Here is a 20,313-nt window from a genome sequence, read left to right as displayed (position 1 = left end):
TGAGCATGCTGGGTAGTGGATGCGGTTGAGCCCATACTGAATTTTTCTTTTTTCACGTTTTTGCACTTTAATTATTAAGGGCATGGTTTGACAGCACTACCCGTTTTTTATTTCAATTTTGTACATTCAAGTGTACATTGTTGTGAGAGCTGCTGTCAGTCACCCATCATCTGTGTCATTTACATAATTTTATTTACTTTATATGCACTTAGCGCAATATCACTTGTTTACTATATGCGTTATATCATATCTTCCACTCCATACAGGATAACTATTTTCTTTATTATTCTTGTGGGAAGAAGCTTTTTACAAAAGCTTTTTTTCTTTTTTCATTAACCACATTACTTACAGAAATCATCCATCATCAATGTTAACATTAAAGTGTTTTATTAGTATGTACAGTTGTGCAAATGTGTACACAAAAACGTAACAGCAGTTACTTTGCGCATATCAGTGTCCTATAGAAACAGTTATCAGTGGTATTCTGAAAAAGTTGCTACTAGACATTAGCCAAATTATAATTAAGATTTTTTTCCATATTTGTTTAATAACAGTTGCATATGACAAATATATATTTGTTTGCACATTCAAAACATTGTATACGCATAGCTGGATTAACATGTGTGCATTAAAGATAGAGAAGTTAACAGGTCTAATCTGCTATGTGCATGTTGAGTATCTCCATCCATTGACAAATTACATTTGGTGCCAGCTAAACTTTTTCTTAAAAGCAGGCACTAATACAGTTTTTCTACAATGCTGGAAAAATAAATCTTACAGTTTTTGATTAGTTGCTGCTTACTCTTTCACCTAATGCAGCCAATGCAAGTGGAGTTTAGCTGCATTTAAAAACACTGGACTGAACACCTGTTTCCAGAGATGACTTACCTATGGTGATCATATATATTTGTATATATAACCTACTCAATATTCGGTGGTTGGTCATGTTATGGTTGATTGGTGTAAAAAGAAGAAATGGCTGTTCCCCGCACACAAATAGTAAGGTCCTGGATGCAGAATAAATAAATACTTGTGGTAGTAGGACACATACAGGGATTCAAAAAGAGCACACAGCCATGGAAAGATTTTTTGTACCCTTACAGCCGACTGAAACAGTCACTCCTCCAAAAAAAAAAAAAAAAAAAAAAGGATGATGAAAAGTAAAAGCAATTGACTCATACCTGGATGTCCTTCCTAAGTTAGAGCAAAATGAAGAAAGTGTGAGAAAAGATAAAAGTATTGCTTACTCTACAAAGATATACTAAAATGGCCCAGATTTGCTGGTACCCCTACAATCTTGTAATTAGTCAGTCCACCTATAGTAATGGAGAAAAGTAGACACTCTGCTGTTTGATATCATATGTATCACACTAAATATGGACCAGAGAAAGTAAATGAGACAGCTGTCTGAGGAAATCAGAAAGAAAATTATAGACCATTATGTCAAAGGCAAAGGTGAGGTGATCCTCTCCAAGGAGCTTGATGTTCCTGTAACTACAGTTGCAAATATTAAGCAGTTTAGGGTCCATGAGAATATAGCCAACCACCCTGGATTACACCACAAGAGAATGATTAATCCCTGGCTGAGCAAAACAATGAACACCAGTCTACAAAGGGTAGACAAAGCGCCCAGGAAAACTTCCAAACATACAAGCTGAACTACAAAAGCAAAGGGTCAGGTCACACCATCCGTCACTTTTTGAGCGACAGTGGGCTCAAAAAGACTACTCAGGACGCCACTCTTGCAAGAAAAACAAACAAACCCACCATGATTTTTTGGGAGACTGCCCTTTGGGCAGATAAGACAAAACTGAAGTTTTCTGACAAGTCACAGTAGCTCTATGTTCATAGATGGAAAAAAAAGTGTTCTCAAAGAAAAGCGCACTGTACCTACTGAAAAAGATAAGGGAGGTTTGGTCATGGAGAGAGAAGAAAGTCCTGGATGGCCGCACATCAAAGAAGGCATCTTTATTGATATGAAATAGTAAAATCCAGTCACCTCATGAATAGGGGAAAAAAAAGGGCAGATAGCGAATGCGTTTCATGCCCTATCATGACGCTTATTCATAGCTAAAACAGGTTTGGTTTGGTCATGTATTAGGCTTCACGTACACACAGCCTACTTTGACTGTTGGCTGCAGGAAAACAGCAAAGCACGCTTTGCCTGTTCCGGAGGCAGGCAGTCAAAACGTTCCTATCCTGAGCGCGTTCAGGAGAGGGAGGGTGAAGCTCCCTTAACTAAAGCAGCTCCTAAACTGTTAAAAGCCTATGTGTACATTGAGTTGAGTTTAGGAGCTTTGGCAAAAAAATGCTGAAAGCTCCTAAACTCAAGTTTAGGAGTTCTAGTGTAAATGGAGCCTTAGGGCCGCTTTGCTGTTTCTGGAACTGGATGCTGCGAATTTGTGCAGGCCACAATGAAAATCTCAAGGAATTCTGAAGTAAAATGTACTGCCCAGTGTCAGACAACTCTGCATGAGTTGAAGGTCATATGATAAAGACCCAAAACATACAGCTAAAAGCACCCAAGAATGGCTAATAAAACATTTGACTATTCTGAATGGGGCTTCCAAAAGCTGAATCTCCTCGTCTACGGGCAGAGCTGCAACATTGAGTCAAAAAAAAGGACCCTTCAAAACTGATATAGCTGGAGCAGTTTGCTCAAGGAGTGGGCCAAACCACTTTGTCAGGTTTAGATTTCTCACAAGAGATAGATATCACTTGCTTCCAGTGATTGCCTCTAAAGGTTGTGCAAAAAAAAAAAAAAAAAAATTGCTTAAAAAAAAAAAAGTCATTTTTGCCCATGCCATTTTGTTTTATTTTTTAATATATCCTATTGAATCAAAAAGCAACATCTGATTTTTATTAACAATGGAACAAACAATGATGAATGTTAATTACATTTGTCAGTTTTAATTTTTTTCAGAGAAAATGCCAGTTTTTTTCCCCCCCAAGAATAACAAACAAAATTTGATCACAGTTGTATGTCATCCAAGAAGGCTTTTTTTCACTGATGTTTGGGTGGGTCACAGTCTACCTTAATCAACAGTTGGCCTTCGATCTACAGGAATATTAGTGAATAAAAGCCAATACATGGCAGGGCAGTTCTGGTAGTACAAGTGGGCAAGGACAGAGCACTTGTACTGTTAAAGTGATTGTAAAGGCTTGTTTAAAAAAAAAAAAAAAAAAAATCACACTTACCTCTGTGTAGTTGGTTTTGCACAGAGCAGCCCAGATCCTCCTCTTCTTGGGTCCCTCTTTGCTGCTCCTAGCCCCTTCAACAGCAGCTTTCTACAGGGGGCACCCAAGCCTAGTCAGAGCTCCGTGTATGCATTCAGACACAAAGCCCTGACCTGGCCCTGCCCCCTCTCTCCCCCCGACTGGCTGACTGACTTTGATCGACAGCCACAAGAGCCATTGGCACCACTGCTCTGTCTCAGCAAATCAGGAGGAGTGCTCTGGATGGCTGAGGGGATTGTGGACATCGCTGGAGAGAGAAGGGGCTCAGGTAGGTAATTTGACAGGTGCTGGGGAGGCTGCTACACGCAGGTGTTTTTTTTCCCCCAATCTTAATGCATAGAATGCATAAAGATAAAAAAAAACCTTCTGCCTTTACAACTCCTTTAAGTGGCTACCTACAATGTCTGCTTTGAGGTGAAAATATGGGCCCTGAATGAGCAAGGTACAGGTACACTATAATGAATGAAAACGCAACATGCAGACTAACGACTATTCCAATCCATACAGGCAATGGGGTTATTTATGAAAGGCAAATCCACTTTGCACTGCAAGTGCACTTGGAAGTGCAGTCGCTCTAAATCTGAGGGGTAGATCTGAAATGAGGGGAATCTCTGCTGATTTTATCATCCAATCATGTGCAAGCTAAAATGCTGTTTTTTATTTTCCTTGCATGTCCCCCTCGGATCTACAGCGACTTTACTTCCAAGTGCACTTTCACTGCAAAGTGGATTTTCCTTTAGTAAATAACCCCCAATAACTTACTAAGCATTACTAAACTTTGCATATCATTTTTGCTCTTGGAAATGCTTTACCAAATACACTCACTGGCCATGTTATTAGGTCCACCTTACTAGTATTGGGTTGGACCCTCTTTTGCCTTCAGAACTGCCTTAATTCTTTGTGGCATAGATTCAACAAGGTGTTGGAAACATTCCTCCGAGTTTTGGTCAATACTGACATGACAGCATCACACAGGTGCTGCAGATTTGTCATCTGCACATCCATGATGCAAAACTCCCATTCCACCACATCGTAAAGGTGCTCTATAGGATTGAGATCTAGTGACTGTGGAGGCCATTGGAATACAGTGAACTTGTCAAACAAGAAACCAGTTTAAGATGATTTGAGCTTTGTGGTGTATTATCCTGCTGGAAGTAGCCATCAGAAGAGGGGTACACTGTAGTCATAAAGGGATGGACAGGATCAGCAACAATACACAGGTATGCCATGGTGTTTAAACGATGCTCAATTGGTGCCAAGGGGCCCAAAGTGTGCCAAGAAAATATCCCCCACACCATTACACCACCACTACCAGCCTGAACTGTTGATACAAGGCAGGCTGGATCTGTGCTTTCTTGTTGTATATGCCAAATTCTAACTCTACCGTCTGATTGTCGCAGCTGAAATCTAGACTCATCTGACCAGGCAACATTTTTCCAATCTTCTATTGTCCAATTTTGGTGAGCCTGTGCAAATTATAGCCTCAGTTTCCTGTTCTTAGCTGACAGGAGTGGTACTTGGTGTGGTCTTCTGCTGCTGTACCCCATCTGCTTCAAGCTTCAACGTGTTGTGTGTTCAGAGATGGTATTCTGCATATCTTGGTTGTAACAAGTGGTTATTTGAGTTACTGTTGCTTTTCTATCACCTCAAACCAGTCTGCCCATTCTCGTGTGACCTCTTACACCAACAAGGCATTTTCATTCACACAACTCCTGCTCACTGAATATTTTCTCTTTTTCGGTTTATTCTCTGTAAACCCTAGAGATAGTTGTGCATGAAAATCCCAGTAGATCAGCAGTTTTTTAAATACTCAGATCAGCCCATCTGACACTGACAAACATGCCACATTTAAAGTCACTTAAATCCCCTTTCTGCCCAATTCTGATGCCTGGTTTCAACTTCAGCAAATTGTCTTCATCACGTCTAGATGCCAAAATGCATTGACTTGCTGCCATGTGATTGACTGATTAGCAATTTGTGTTACCAAGCAATTGAACAGGTTTACCTAATAAAGTGACCAGTAAGTGTAAGTTTCCAGACTCTTTTAGAGACAAGGAAAAAAAGAAGCATATCTAGAATGTTTGGGTCTCCATTAGATTTTTTTACATAGTTTCTTCATTTCCCAAAAATAAATTATACATTCATTTAGAATTATCATTTTTACTGCATGAAAATAATATTTAACTATTGAAAACCTCTCATAAATCAGTATCTTAACTTATTTAATGCCCACCTCGACTGATGGCTCATTTTTCTGATGTGCTTAGTAGTCGCCTAACAGAAATTCAATGTTACCAAACGCCAGAGGGCATTCTGTGCATATAGAATGTGTGATAAAGTCACTAGATCTGTGCTAAGAAAACTTTTAGTAAATTTTTAAAAATGTGATTTAAAATTAGCCAGTAAAGTGTGGTACTATAAATATTTGCATGCACTATGATTTTGTGAAAACACACTACTATCTTTACAGTTGTGTTGTGAGTTTGCACATGTGCACGACTTTTTTAGCCCCATCAAAAACACCTTGATAACTCATTTACAGATTACACATGCCATACTTGAATATGCTGTGGTTAGTCACAAAGCAGCAGTTTTCTATTAGTTTATAAAAACTATCAATTTGGTTAATCAATTCCATAACAATGAAGCAGAACAGTTTGTACTCCCAGAGAAACTAGTAAGGTGTTTTTGTCAACATTTGAGTATCAGAAAATAAGGAAATTATAGGAGAAATAGGGGCAGCATAGTATATGTTATATATATTTTTTTTTTTTTTTTTTTTTACTTTAATCACAAAACCCTGTAGTTTTGAGTGAATGTACCCCATCTAAGTTGAATGTAGAAAAGGATGAGTTTATTTATTTATTTTGTTTGCATTAATCTGTGAATTCTGAATACAATGTGCAAAGTGTAAGTTGGGGGAAAAAAAAAAAATGATACACAGGTTGATTTGATTACAAATATTTCTGATCTGAACTATATAGCCATATCTGAAGCACTGCTTACCTGGTATGAGAAACTATTTATTTAGACTTCATCACTGAAATGTATTTAAAATGTTGCCAGATGCATAATGTATTAGTAGTACAAGGAAACACACCATAATATGAGTTTATCGTCTTTCCTTTAATGTGAAGCTGCACAGTAAACTTCATGAGGCTTTTGTATGCTATGCTGACAAGAACACTTCTGCTTACCTATGGCAACCAGTCAGATTCCAACTGTTAACTTCTGCAGTGCAGGATTACGGATTAAACAAAAGGCTACTGATTGGTTGCTACCAGTATCAAGGAATGTATTGTAGGAATATCTCTCATACAGCAGCCCTTCTCCCCACTTTTTTTTATCAGATAACAGTATGCTTATTCATCAGAAAGTGCATTTAGAAGATGTACTTCTGTAGTGATGTGTTACTTCAAATAAAAACACCAGAACAACAGAAATACAGGTTTGTGAATTGAGCATATACTATCTATATAGCCAATCAAAAAATTGGTCTTAGGGGAGCCAAACATGTGAGGATTGTATAATAATTGACAAATAATTAGACCTTATACACCTGGCATTAACTATTCTGTACATTTCATCGGACAGTATAGTGCAGTTCTTGATGTAGCATCGGGGATTAGGAGCCCAATGTGTACATGCAGTATATGTTGGGCGGGGGGAGGGGGTGTCAGACTCATAGTATGTGTGACTGGGCCCTTATAGTTTTCCTTGGGAAAAAATAAAACCACTCAACTGGAGCATGAAAATATGAACCAACTATATAGGGAAAAAATGTGATTACTAGTTAAAATGCATTTTCATACAGTACTTTGTTGCTGATAGGATTTTCTTAAAATAAAAACAGTTGAAAGCGGATATCTGGTCACTTGTAAAAACGTACTGCTCTGAGAGGTGCTATGAAAAAAACCCAGCCCAAACTCAGGCTTAAACTGCCTTTTAATATGCATGAGCAGCATTCACTTTGAAATGGACATTTAAATTTTCATTGCTGGTGACCAAATACAAGTTATATGCAAGCTAGCTGGAGCACAAGCTGCCAAGAGCTTCAGGAGGTCCCCATGAGCAGTGTGGCCTCAGTTAAAAGGTCCAATTAAAAAGCAGTTTGAATCAACACAATGAAAAGGGCATTAAATAGAGCACATTAGGATGTTTTTTTTTGGGGGGGGGGAATAATAAAAGGAGCACTTGAAAAAGGAATTACATTTTTCATCAAGATTGCGTTTGCAGTTCAGCACCTTCTGGCTACCTTGTAGTTGCTCTCAATTGGCCCCAAGACAGCTGGTCATTAAAGGCCATCAGTCGGCAAGTGCCCCTGTACAGAAATGTCCCCATTATAAAGAAAAATACCAGACATTTTAAGAATACTAATTGTCTGGTTGTGTCTGGCCTGTCAATGGCAGTTTCCTTTTTTCTTTTCCTAAAGGTTTAATGAAATTTGAAAAACAGCATTAAGGGAGATGCAACACTAAATTTAGGTTTAAAACCTCTTAACAAAAAGAACAACATTTTCATAGCGATATGTGATGCTAAAAGCAGTGCCCTCCAATTGATATTAGTGCCAATATGCTTCTTCACTTTATGCAAGAACAGCAGAATTACTTAAAACATCTTGGTACCAACCACAAAGATATGCATCAATCACATATGTAAGTTTGTGCACACAAATGCCACAATGCAAAGCTACAGCATTATACTGCTTATTTTTAAATCTGTCAGTTCAAATAGCCTTTTGCAGATATATTCACAGATATCATTTTATATTTTCCAATAAGTCTAATCTATAAAGTGCTTGTTAAACTTTTTCCAAAAGCCAGCTAAATAATGGACTTGGGAGATTTGAGGACATCTCTGAGCTTTCACAGTACTGAAGAACGGCTTGCAAGAGGTCACTAGTTTTCCAGCCTTTTTCTTGGATTCTTCGGTAAAGCTGAGGAAAGAAAATGTATGAGTGTGAGGACATATTAAACCCAAATTCATGTTAGGCTAAAGTTTTTTGTGCAAAGATGATCTACAAAGTTTTCTCTTTTTTTTTTATTGTCAAGATAAATATTTTGAAATAGAAACCTTTACAATCTAGTGGTTTGTGGGTTTTTAAGCAGGGTAAAAACAGGAAATTTTGAACAAAAAGGTAATAAGTTGGCTACCGCACCCTGATACCACACATCGAAACACAAGCCTAATTATTGATGTGGATTTTCCTATTGTGGCAAAGTGTGGTTTTCTGGGTTCTGCTCCACCTTCAACGAAAACAGATTTTCTATTTAGGAATTAGCCTTTCACACCATGGTCTATTTCACAAAGTAAATGACTCAAATAAATATGATTTATTTATTTTCACAGAACTATTTGAATTCGCTGCTTCCAAACTGGCATAAGCAAGCAACGCGTAATAGCGGGCAGTTAAGGTCAGTGGTTAGGTAAGAGAAAATCTTCATAACACAACTATCTGCAAAGGGCTGCAAACACAATTATAAGTAAAGTGAATAAGTTGGATGAATTTACACTAAAAAAAAGTAAGATTTATAACTCATACACTATCATTTCTAAAGCCACTGCATGTGAGGCAAGATCACGATGTAAAGTAGATTTAAAAATCGTTTTACAGCATGCTAAAACTGTCAGATTATAAGCCATGATAAGCAGTGCTTTTGGCACAAGAAAATGGTTACAATACAAATGCAGGCTACCTCTTTCTCTCGCTCCAAAAATGGCAGTTGCTTTGCTGCCATACTGACCCTCTTGTTTCAGTACTTTTGGTTCACAAACTAAGAACAAGAATGCAGAAAAAGACTTTGCTTGTCTCCAACTTTCCTGATCTGAAAATGTGATTTGGGTCAGTGTCTCAATCTCAATATGAAGCCAGAAGGGTCTACATTATGGTCAGATAGCAAATCTCACTAAAAATTAGCCATGGTAGCCAGGTAGTTCTCCTGTGCCAAAATTAGGCTTGATTGAACGTAAAGTCTGGAGCTCCCATGACTGCTTTGTGCTCAGACACTGCAAATTATTATTCAACATTGTAGCATCTGCATGCATGTAGTATTATTGTAACATGAATGTAGGGGATGGCAGAGTGAGGTAGATTATGTTTTGTAATAAGGGATCTCAAATAAGCCTAACTGCTAGTAGTTGACAAGAGAATGTACTAAAAATCTGCATTCGGGGGAACACAATGTAGAATCTTCAAATCCCAAATCAATGGTTGTGATTCCAAGTCCTCGTAAATAACTGTGCTACAACATTCTGAAAGCGAAACATGACTTGGGCCTGGTTCACACTGGTGCAATACGACTGTTGATCAGACTTTGCCCTGCGACTTCGGTCCAACATCGACCCGTCTTTCATCCGACATTAGTAAAACGGAATACAATTTTGATCTGACTTTGAGACTTGTCCTTTGACCAATCAGTACAATACTGGTGTGACATAAAATTCTATTTCCGGCTACTGTAATGCATATTGGATGTCACAAGTTGGATAGTTAGGATGGTGATCCGACTTCAATGACATTCAATGGACTGAAAATCCGACCAAAGTAGTGCAGGAACCTTTTCCAAAGTCAGACTGACAAGTCTGACTAGATAAGATGGCTCTCATAGGGAATCATTGATTTATACATGTCATACGACATGTGCTCTCAAAGTCAGAGCATTTGTCGTACCAGTGTGAACCGGGCCTTAAGAGGAAGTAAGCTTCCTTCTAATCTTTGTACCTATAGGTAAGCCTATAATAAGGCTTACCTAGAGGTACTGTAAATATCTCCTAAACATGCATCATTTAGGAAATATTTACTGTATACTGCACCGATGACATCAGCGCATACGCTCTGAGGGAACTGCTGCCCGTGCTATTTATTCAGAGCCCTGTGCCGTGACTGGCGGCTCCCACGGGAGTGACATCACGCAGCTCCGGCCAGTCACACAGCCGAAGTGCGTGGACCTGGAAGCATGACGGGCGAAGATGGATGTCGCCTCCAGCGGGGACGGCGAGGGCTTCATTTGTAGGCAAGTGTCAAATAATGTGCTAGTATGCGATGCATACTAGCACATTATGCCATTACTTTGCATGATGCATGAGGGTGGCATTAAGAAATAACAGCACCCCCGCTAAAGACCATTGCGTTTTGCCTGCGGTTTGGGAGCAATTTTTTAAGCACTGCCGATCTGCACAAGTGTGAACCTAGTCTAGATAGGCAAAGTATATCTAAACTCAGGAACAATAATAGACTTTAGGCTAGGCTCCCATCTGTGCAGGTGGTTCCCACTGTGGGCCCGTACCTGTTCCTGCAGCCACAATCACTCGCATAGAAAAAAACAAAAAAACAAAAAACGTGCTGGATGCGTGCGGGTGCCACGCATTATTCTTAATGGCAAGCCTCACACACTGCATTTCTAAAATGCTGCAGGGACCTTTTCTTTGCATTTCAGGAGGCATGGCAGGCCATTCAAATATGCATGGGCTGCCACACCCGTGCAAAATGCAGGTCGCAGAGCCGCATATTGTGTGAACCTAGCCTACTGGCAAAATACCAGTCTTTAGATGTGGTCACTGCATTAGTTTTCTTTTTTAGGCTTTTGTCCCCCTGCCAGTTAAGAAAATTCCTGTCCAAGGGTGGCAACATTTGTCTACGTCTGGATAAATTATACTAGCCATGTGCTCACAGTGAGAAAGGGATCTAAACATCAGGATCCAATCATTGTTCGGAAGGAGCCAGAGGGGGTTGAATATGATGAATATGGCTGGATAAGAATAATGCTCGTCCTGATAGTTAGAAACTCCTCTGAAAACAAGAACGCCTCAAACTCCTCTCAACTGCAAGACAACATGAAGACTTGTCCGAAGACAACTATTCCAAACTATTCAAGTTATTTTGCCAAAATGTTCTCTTCCAAAATGTTGTTCCCATAGTGGCAAATTAGAATTTTCCTACCCAACAATAGACGAAACCTGACTGAGGACTACGGGCAACAAATCCACTTTCATTTAAATTTTATTTTCTCCAAATTTGTTCTGTAACTAACCACTACGTATCAGAGTTACCACTAAGGGCATGTATTTCTTTCTAAATACATGCAGTAAAGGAGATGTGCATCTACGGTACAGAAAGTAAAAGATTAACTTACAAGTAACAGATCTTTTATGGCATTCTCAGGAAAGCAGAGCTCCAATATATCACACTCCGAGGCAGCAATCCATTGTAATATTGTTCTCAACTGTGATTCTACTGTATTTGGTCCCATATCAAGATTTCTAATCAGCAGAATCTTGCACTGTTTTTCAACAACTGAAAAAAGAAAATATGGCTTATAGGTATCAAAAGAAAGAAATAGGCACTGTATTTAATCTTATGATTGAACAATTGCAATGAGACTTGCTCGTGGGTAAATAAATATCCCTGCAAAGATGCATTTCTTTCCTTTGCAATGTCACTGTTCTCTAAAAATGACAGTTTTAGTGTATTCACATTCTACATTCAAGCTGAACACAGACTGTAATACAAGTGTAGCACAGATTAACAGACCGACAGAGAATTTTGTGCATACAAATGTGCATGTTCTTACATGGCCAAAAAAAAAAACGTTTCTGCAAATGCTTCCTAGTGCACCCAAGTACAAGGGAAGTATGTCTGCAGCATACACAAAGCTGAACTTTAGCCATCTGAAGAACACAGCTGGGCTACCTTTTTTAAAACTAGAGGAGGGATCCAGTAAAAACATGCTTCATCCACTAACATGCACTACATGCTCTGGAAATATAATCAGATATGAGGTGTGCCATGGCTGGACTGGTCTAAAACTAGGCATCTCTTTCCCAGCCTGTGGTCTAAATGAGAGAAATCTAATAAGACTTCTCCTTCCCCCCAAAACAGCATCGAAGGAATCTTCCTTGGTGGCCATTGTATTAACAGTTTCCCATCCATCGTACATCAGCTGCTCAATGATGCAGGAGCCCCCCCCCCCCCACCCCCAGAAGTTCAGCACTGCAGTCGTCTTTGGGGCTGGCTGAACAGAGTTAAAGCAGGTACATCCATACCCTTCCCGCTTCTCTGTGATAAATGAAACCAGAAGCAGCAAGGATTTAATTGTTACTGGCTTGTAAAGCATCTGATCAAACCAATCTCAATTTAATCAGATGTCTAAGGGCAGAGGAGGGATCAGAGGTCTAATAGACCCAGGATCTCTTACTAAAGAAGATATGCTATCACAAGGGATATTGTTCATGTTAATCCAAAAGAAAATTAACCACTTCAGCCCCAGAAGGATTTACCCCCTTCCTGACCAGAGCACTTTTTGCGAATTTGGCACTGCTTCGCTTTAACTGACAATTGTGCGGTCGTACGACATGGCTCCCAAACAAAAATTGACGTCCTTTTTAGGGGGCCTTATTATTTTGATCTTTTTACTGAGTGCGAGTCTAGAAGGTAGAGGAGAGAGTCAATGCTGAAGAAATGTAAATAGTTTTGTCTGTTGTGTGTGGCCCATTGGGTCTTATGAATATTTATGTTAAAAAGCAATAAATAAAAAATAAAAAAAATTGACGTCCTTTTTTTCCCTTTTTTGGGGGGGTTTTTATTTTTTGCGCTATAAAAAAAAAAAAAGCATCAATTTTGAAAAAAAAAAATGTATTTTTTACATTTTGCTATAATATCATCCAAAAATATATTTAAAAAAAATATATTTTTTTCCTCGGTTTAGGCCGATACGTATTCTTCTGCATCTTTTTTTTTTTTAAGTAAAAATATTGCAATAAGCGATTATTTTTAAACGCTACAACTTTGCGCAAACCAAATAGGGGATAGTTTTATGGCACTTTATTTTTTATTTTTATTTTTTATTTTTTTTTACTAGTAATGACAATCAGCGTTTATTATCATGATTGTGACATTATGGCGGACACATCGGACATTTTTGACACATTTCTGGGACCAATGTCATTTATACAGCAATCAATGCTATACAAATGCACCGATTCCTGTGTAAATGACACTGGCAGTGAAGGGGTTAACCACCAGGGGGCAGTTTAGGAGTTAAGGGTGTCCTGGGGAGTGTTTAACTGTGGGGGCGTGGCTACGTGTGACACGTCACTAATCTCTGCTCTGATCACAGGTTCCGATTTACAACCCCTTTAAGAGTTCCCCTCACTGGAACAACCCCACACTATAATCTCCCCTCCACTAAATGATTTGGACCAGTGCACAAAGCAAGGTATTTAGAGAGGCCTATCCTACCCTACTAACAACTGTACATTTATTTTCTCCATCAGGCCATCCCCCACAGTTATTAACTTTTGTATCTCTTGACCCTTCCTCTTAGATTGTAAAAGCTCTATCGAGCAGGGCTCCCCGATTCCTACTGTATTAAGATACTGAGATTAGCTCTACATCGCACATCCCAGAAGGCTGCTTGCAAAATTCTGCACATATGTACAAACACAAGATTTACTTAATAAAAAAAAAATAAAAAATCTTAAAATGTTAACAGTGTTGGTTATATCTTTAAATTTATTTTTTTTGCTAATGTAATGGAGGGGTGGATGCAGGAGAGAGGAATTTGTGGGTAAAGGCACCAGCTAAATTTTGGTGAACTAGTGCGAGGTGAATGAGGTTTCCATTTTGCTTCCCCCTGAGACTGGAGGTATATGGCACTACATCTCCTCCTCAAAATTTCTACCACAAAGATCGACCTTCACCTTTGTTTTTAACCTCTTGCCAACCAGCCGACTCAGTTATACTGCGGCAAGCTGGCTATGCTGAATTGCGTGAATTGCCGCAGGTTTACATTGGTTTGTGCACAAGGTTCTGTGGGAGTGCACCGATTGGCCAGCGGGGGAGCCAATTAGTGAGTGGGGTGGACTCGAGGTCTGCCGACCGCCCTTGATCATTCCTCGCTGAGACAGAACAAGGATCTTCCGAAGTAAACAAAGGCAGATCTCCGTTCTAACAAGGGACGACACAGGCTTCCTGCTATGCAGGAAGGCTGATCTGTGCGTTGTCCCAGGCAGCCCATCCCCCCACAGGTTAGAAAAACACTGAGGGAACACAACCCCTTGATTGCCCCTTCCCTGCCAGTGGCATTAGTACAATGTCGGGGCATATTTTTAGTACTGATCACTGTAATGTATCTGGGACCCAAAACAAAGTATCAAAAACGTCAGCTAGTTGTCTCATCTGTCTGCCGCAATGTTGCAGCCCTGCTAAAAATTACCGATACGCAAAAATTACCGATCCCCGCTATTACTAGTAAAAAAAATAAAAAAATAAATAAATAAAATAGAAACGCCATAAATCTATCCCCCATTTTGTGGACACCATCTTTTGCGCAAACCTGATGAAACTGATGAAAAAAATTTGATTTTGAAAAAGTTTTAATAGGGTAGGTTTTATAGCAGAAAGTAAAAAAAAAAATTTTTTTTTTCCCCAAAATTTGACGGTCTTTATTTAGAGAGAAACAAAAACCACAGAGGTGGGTACAGAGTCACATGACCACGCAATTGTCAGATAAAATAACGCAGTGCCATAATCACAAAAAAATGGCCTGGTCAGGAAGTGGGTAAATCCTTCCAGTTCTTAAGTGGTTAACATCAACGACTGAATATAGACATAAATGGTAAATACAATGACACAGTACCTTCTGTTGTTACTTTGGGTTCTTCATCTTTTTCTTCTGCTCCATCACTATATTTTATGAAAAAAAAAAAGTAAAAAGTTACACAGATTTAAAATGTTAAAAAAAATTTTTTTTAAAAGTTTGGATATAAAATTATAGATTATTCATGCAGGAAAACATTACAAATATACAAGCTAAACGTATTAGAATCTGATCCTTTAACTTAATGTATGCAAGGGATGGACAAGGTTAATCTCTGCCACTGCTGTAGTATCTCCGACATTAAATTATTCCACAGAAGGAGAAACACTGGACACAAATTGTAGAACCAAGAGATGTTTTGTTGGGATTTTCAGGTCATCTGTCTTATGTTACTGTTATTATTGTGTTTAATGCAGCATTATTCATCCACAAACTGCCTATTGTAACTTCCCCATTGCAAGTATGATCCGACTGCATAGTAAACTGGGGCAAGACAAACTTTTTACTTTTTCAACAAGCTAAGGCTATGTATACACAATTTTAGTAGTTTACTGCCTTCATTATGACTAGATTATTGTACTTGGATGGATGGAGATATATAATATATATATATATATATATATATATATATATATATATATATATATATATATATATATATATATATATATATATATATATATATATATATATATATTTTTTTTTTTTTAAACAAATTGACTAATAAAATGTTAATTTACAAAAACAAAACAAAAAAAAATGATAAGAGTTATTGTCCTACTTGTATCATCTATCGCAGTTACAGTAGGGACATGAAATTCACTATTGCCTTAACATCAAATATTCAAATTTTGCTTGGAAGGCCAGATGAAGGTCCACTCTGCATTTTCCATCTTGAAAAAAATCTATACTCTAATATAGAGCTACAGAGCCGTGTCTAATCCAAACTAATAGAACTAAAACTGTAATTTTTAAGATTTGGTTGAAAATGACAGCTGAAACAATGGACTATAGCAGAAGTCTCCATACTTTCTAAACAAAGGGCCAGTTCATGGTCCTTCAGACTTTAGAGGGGACGGACAGTGGCCAGCATGAGTGGAAATTTTTCAGTGGGTGTAAACATCACTATATTTGGCATAGGGTGGAAGGAATGGTGCCCCATCATTGAGAAGCCCATTGTTGGTGTCAATGAGAGAATAGTGCCTCAAGGGCCAGATAATGGTAAGCAATGGGCCGAAGTTTGGAGAGCACTGGACTATAGCATAAATTTCCACTACAAACAACAACACAGCTACAGTCTATGAGACAGAATTAAGGCATGCTGTGAAATAAAGGCTGCAGTAAGCAGAGGACGTAGCAATAACATTTTTAGTTAAAACATGCAGAATCATGAAGAACCCAGTAAACCTTTTAATGCACAATGAGAAGAGGGACTAGATAATTGTCATGCAAAAACCTCTAGCTAAACCAACCTGTCTGATGGTGGGAAGGATAAATTTTCTTCACACATGTCTCCCTCCAATCCCAGACTGCTCCAGCTACTGCTGTTACCATTACTACCAGAAAAAGACAATATTCAAAAATCTCAAAAAAGTTAGGAAATAGAGCTAATACTACACCAATATACAGGGTTAATAAAATAAAGGAAACACCAAATATTATATTACCAACTCACATCTATTAAAGGGTATGGTTTCCCTTCCATTAGTTTTAGTCCTACTTGAAATACTTCAGCATTCTCACGAAGATTCAAATGGAAAATGTAACCTTTGACAAGAAAAAGCTGTGCTTGACCTGCTTTGCCTACAGTTCAAAAGCACCTTATAGGACATGTTGCATCCAAAGAAAAGCAACGTAAGATAAAGTAGGTGCCATACGCCACTGTGCGAACAATCCGATGTTAGTACATCGATCTTCCCCATTGAGCTATTGTGTTCTAACAGGGGCTCTCAGCCATTGGCTGCTGGTTTTCTAGTATGCTCGTCCGATAGAAGCCAGGCAAACGCTTGGCTTCTGAAGGACCGGCTGCCATACACATGGGCTGAATGTCGGCCAATTTTTATTGAACCAGCTGATGTCACCCAGCATTTGGTCCATGTGTACTAGGTTTGATGGTGTGGTGAGCAGCGGCTCACAAGGACAGTGCAGCAAGGTGGAGAAATAACAGGGATTCATGCCACTTTAGGCCCCTTTCACACGGACGCCTCCACTAAAGCAGAATCAGCTTGTTTAGCAGGGAATCTCTCCTTGATCCCCCACTGAGCAGGTGGGTGACAGGTCTGTGTCTGCACCACCATGCAGACAGCCCCACTCTCCTCTATGGGGCAATCAAATGGAAAAGGACCTCTTGTCCGCTTCCATCTGATCCAGCCAGACAGATGGAAAGTAGGACCACCATCTGTCTGTTTTTGGCAGACAGGATAAGATAGCAGCACATGCCAGTGGACAGTTGTCCGCTGACAACTGCCGCTCCATAGGAGAGACTGGAGGGTCTGATCAGATCCACCTGAGAAACTTATAGGCTGACCTAATCAGACAGCCTGTGTAAAAGGGGTTTTCGGCTGTGTGGCTGTGGCATGGCAGGGTGAGAGTGCAAAACTGAAGAGAATGAAAACAAATTTCAATAAAAAAAAAAAAAAATATGACAAGAAAACGGTTTCCCATCTTTGTGGGGGGGGGGAGGTGTGTGTGTGTGTGTGTGTGTGTGTAAATGGAACTAAAGCCATTCCAACCAGCTGCCCCAGGGCCATCACTGACTGCTTGTCGCAGCCCCAGCCACCAGAAGAGGGCTCCAGTTCCCGTCAGTTTAAGCAATGGAAGGGCAAATCCCTCAGTCAACAGAACGAGCGCAGCATCGTGCTACAGTAGGCCGCAAAGGCACAGCCTCAATCACCTGCTGGTGCGGCAGCCGTGCAGTATGTGCACCTGCGCACGCGGTGGGGGGGGGGCGCATAGGGACAAGACACCTAACGCAGTCTAGCCCATGTGCCAGGTCGCTAATTCTAGGCGCCAATGTGACCTGGAGCCTGGGGTTTGTCTAGCCCTGAATTAAAGCGGAGTTCCACCCAAAAATGGAACTTCCGCTTTAAAGGGAAGGTGCTTTTTAGAAGGTTTCAGCTCCCACTCCCTTCTGGGGACCCGCAGCACGGAAAGGAAGATCACCTCTCCCCCCCCTCCCACTCAGCAATTATCTGGGACATGTTACAGGTCCCAGATGATTGCCCGGCCAGTCACAGCGCTGCTCGCGCATGTGCAGTGTGTGTCCAGCTGTGAAGCCACAGCCAGGCGCCCAGTGACAATGCCGGCACCGCAGAGAGGAGGGAGAGATGAGCCAGACTTCGTTCCCCTGCATTGCTGGACCCTGGGACAGGTAAGTGTCCGATTATTAAGCCCCCGTTCACACCTATGCAAATTTGATGTGGCTTACACCGCATCCAATTCGCAGGACATTTTAATTCAATCTTATTTTTATTGAGATATAGAAGCAAGATAGGAGGGGGAAAAAAAAATACAGAATATTCCAACATATTCGTTTTACATTGTTACATAAACATAAAAAAGAAACCACAGAGAAATCCACTGTACTACAGTGGTGTCGAACTGTCACGAGGTTAAAGTGTTTGTTTTGAGCTTCGGTTTAGGTAGTATGGTAAGAGAGCCTGTAGTCCTACCATGATTAGTCTAAGTTAAAGTGGGTGTGTGTGCACCACTATCCTCTCAGCGGGTGTTGCCCACTCATTACAGGTAGACTAGGGCTATTGTGTTCATTCTGACAACGTTCACTCTGGGGGGGAAGCTCTGTATGTGCCACCATGCTGGTCTAATGAGACTAGAGGTCATAACTTAAGTAATCGGGTATTACTGCAACTTGTATAGGGGAGGGAAGAAAGGGGGAAGAGAGTGAGGAAAGAGGGGTCAGGACAGTAAAGAGCGTAGGGATCAAAAGATATACATTCCACCCTGATCACACAGGTGTATTGGTAGAGTCCTCTGTGGCCCATGAGATAAACTCTGAGGAATATCGAAACATCGACCATGAGGTCCAGGTCTTAGAGAATTGTTCCTCCCTACCCGTTTCCTGCGACAACATTCTTTCCAAAGTTTTAATTCGGTCCACTTCAATTGCCCAATCCCCCAGGGAAGGCATGCTCGTTGACTTCCAATGTCTGGGCAACACCGTTCTAGCAGTCGCCAAAAAGTGACGCAGAACGTCTTTCTTGACTGACTTAAGCGGTCCCGGGAGCAGAGATAGCAGAGCCATCTCAGGAGAGGGTGCGATGGAGGTCGCCATAAGTTTGCAGTACAAATCAAGGATCTTTTGCCAGAACTTCCTCGCAGGGGGGCATGCCCACCAAATGTGAAGTAAGGTTCCTTTAGATGACAAGCAACGCCAGCAAGTATCCGGAAGTGTCGAGTTAATTCGGTGCAAAGTCGAAGGGCATCTGTACCAGCGGGTCAACAGCTTGAACCCCTTTTCTTGAGAATTGGAGGCTATGGACATTTTGTGGGTCAGTATAAAGCACTTTTGCCAGTCTACAGGCGAGATGGAGTGGCCCAGGTCTTCCTCCCATGCCTGTGTGTATGGGGGAAGGTCAGGATTGTAAGCCCCATGTAAGAGGGAATATAATTGAGAGACTACATGTGTAGGAGGGGTGGCCTGGAGCAGCATGCCTTCCAAGTCTGTTAAGTCAGCGAGTACATTAGGTAACGAAGGGAAAGTGCGAATGAAGGAAATCACCTGTTGTCTCTGCAGCCAGTGCGTAGAGGCATGAGAAGATGGGTCAGAGGGAATGTCATGAGTCAGAGAGGGGTCCGAACGTAGGACTTGGGCAAGTCGCCTGTGGTCCTCCTTACACCAAGGTCCAAAACTCGCTCCCTGTAGGGCCGGTGGGAAAGCCGGAGTTCCAAACAGTGGAGCCATGGGTCCCTGCATGGGAGATAGGGTCTTGGAGGAATTCATTCGGGTCCAGATTTGTATGGTTTGTCGGGTGAGGTCGCTCAGTTGTACCTCTCCTTTCAGGAATTCAGTAGGTGTCCACGGCAATGCACAGAGATCTATTGGGTTAATATGGCTCTCTATCTGTACCCATAATTTGGAGGAGGAATGATGGAACCAGTTAAGTATACGCGTGAGCACAGCTGCTCTATAATATAAGGAGGCATCCGGGGCTCCTGCTCCACCACGAATCTTGGGGAGTGATAAGGTCTCGTAGCGTATCCGGGGACGAGCCCCTCCCCAAATAAAGGAGGAGAATAGTTGGCGGAGCTTCCTGAAAAACCAGGAGGGTATGGAAATGGGAATTGTTTGGAACAAATAGAGAAACCGAGGGTTTACGTCCATTTTTAGGGCATTTACTCTGCCTAGCCACGATAGGCATTTCTTTGCATAGTTTGAGAGATCCGTCTTGGTTCTAAGCAGCAGGGGTGCATAATTCAAAGAGAATAGATGGGACCTTTCCGTGGGTATTTGAATTCCTAG

The 20,313-nt window shown here is 40.6% G+C and overlaps 1 protein-coding gene across 3 annotated transcripts in view; it reads right to left on the bottom strand.

The window, feature by feature from the left end:
• Nucleotides 1–364: 364 nt before the first annotated feature.
• The window catches only part of AKAP11 (A-kinase anchoring protein 11), a 148,999-nt gene continuing 129,050 nt past the window's right edge, over nucleotides 365–20,313 (bottom strand). For 2 of the 3 annotated variants that reach the window (XM_077483188.1, XM_077483189.1), the window contains exons 9-12: nucleotides 16,307–16,390; nucleotides 14,874–14,920; nucleotides 11,370–11,530; nucleotides 365–8,173 (exon numbers count right to left, since the gene is read on the bottom strand). In XM_077483188.1, the coding sequence (XP_077339314.1) occupies nucleotides 8,039–8,173; nucleotides 11,370–11,530; nucleotides 14,874–14,920; nucleotides 16,307–16,390 (427 nt within the window). In that variant the 3' untranslated portion in view covers nucleotides 365–8,038. The remainder of the gene's footprint in view (nucleotides 8,174–11,369; nucleotides 11,531–14,873; nucleotides 14,921–16,306; nucleotides 16,391–20,313) is intronic. The other variant, XM_077483190.1, reaches the window with a different exon arrangement.

The sequence above is a fragment of the Lithobates pipiens genome, unplaced genomic scaffold, assembly GCF_037356315.1.
Source record: "Lithobates pipiens isolate NorthernLeopardFrog02 unplaced genomic scaffold, aLitPip1_a1.2 Scaffold_16, whole genome shotgun sequence".
Lineage (NCBI taxonomy): Eukaryota > Metazoa > Chordata > Amphibia > Anura > Ranidae > Lithobates > Lithobates pipiens.
The sequence above is the reverse complement of the archived record's forward strand: the minus strand, read 5'-3'. Positions and strand labels throughout refer to the sequence as shown.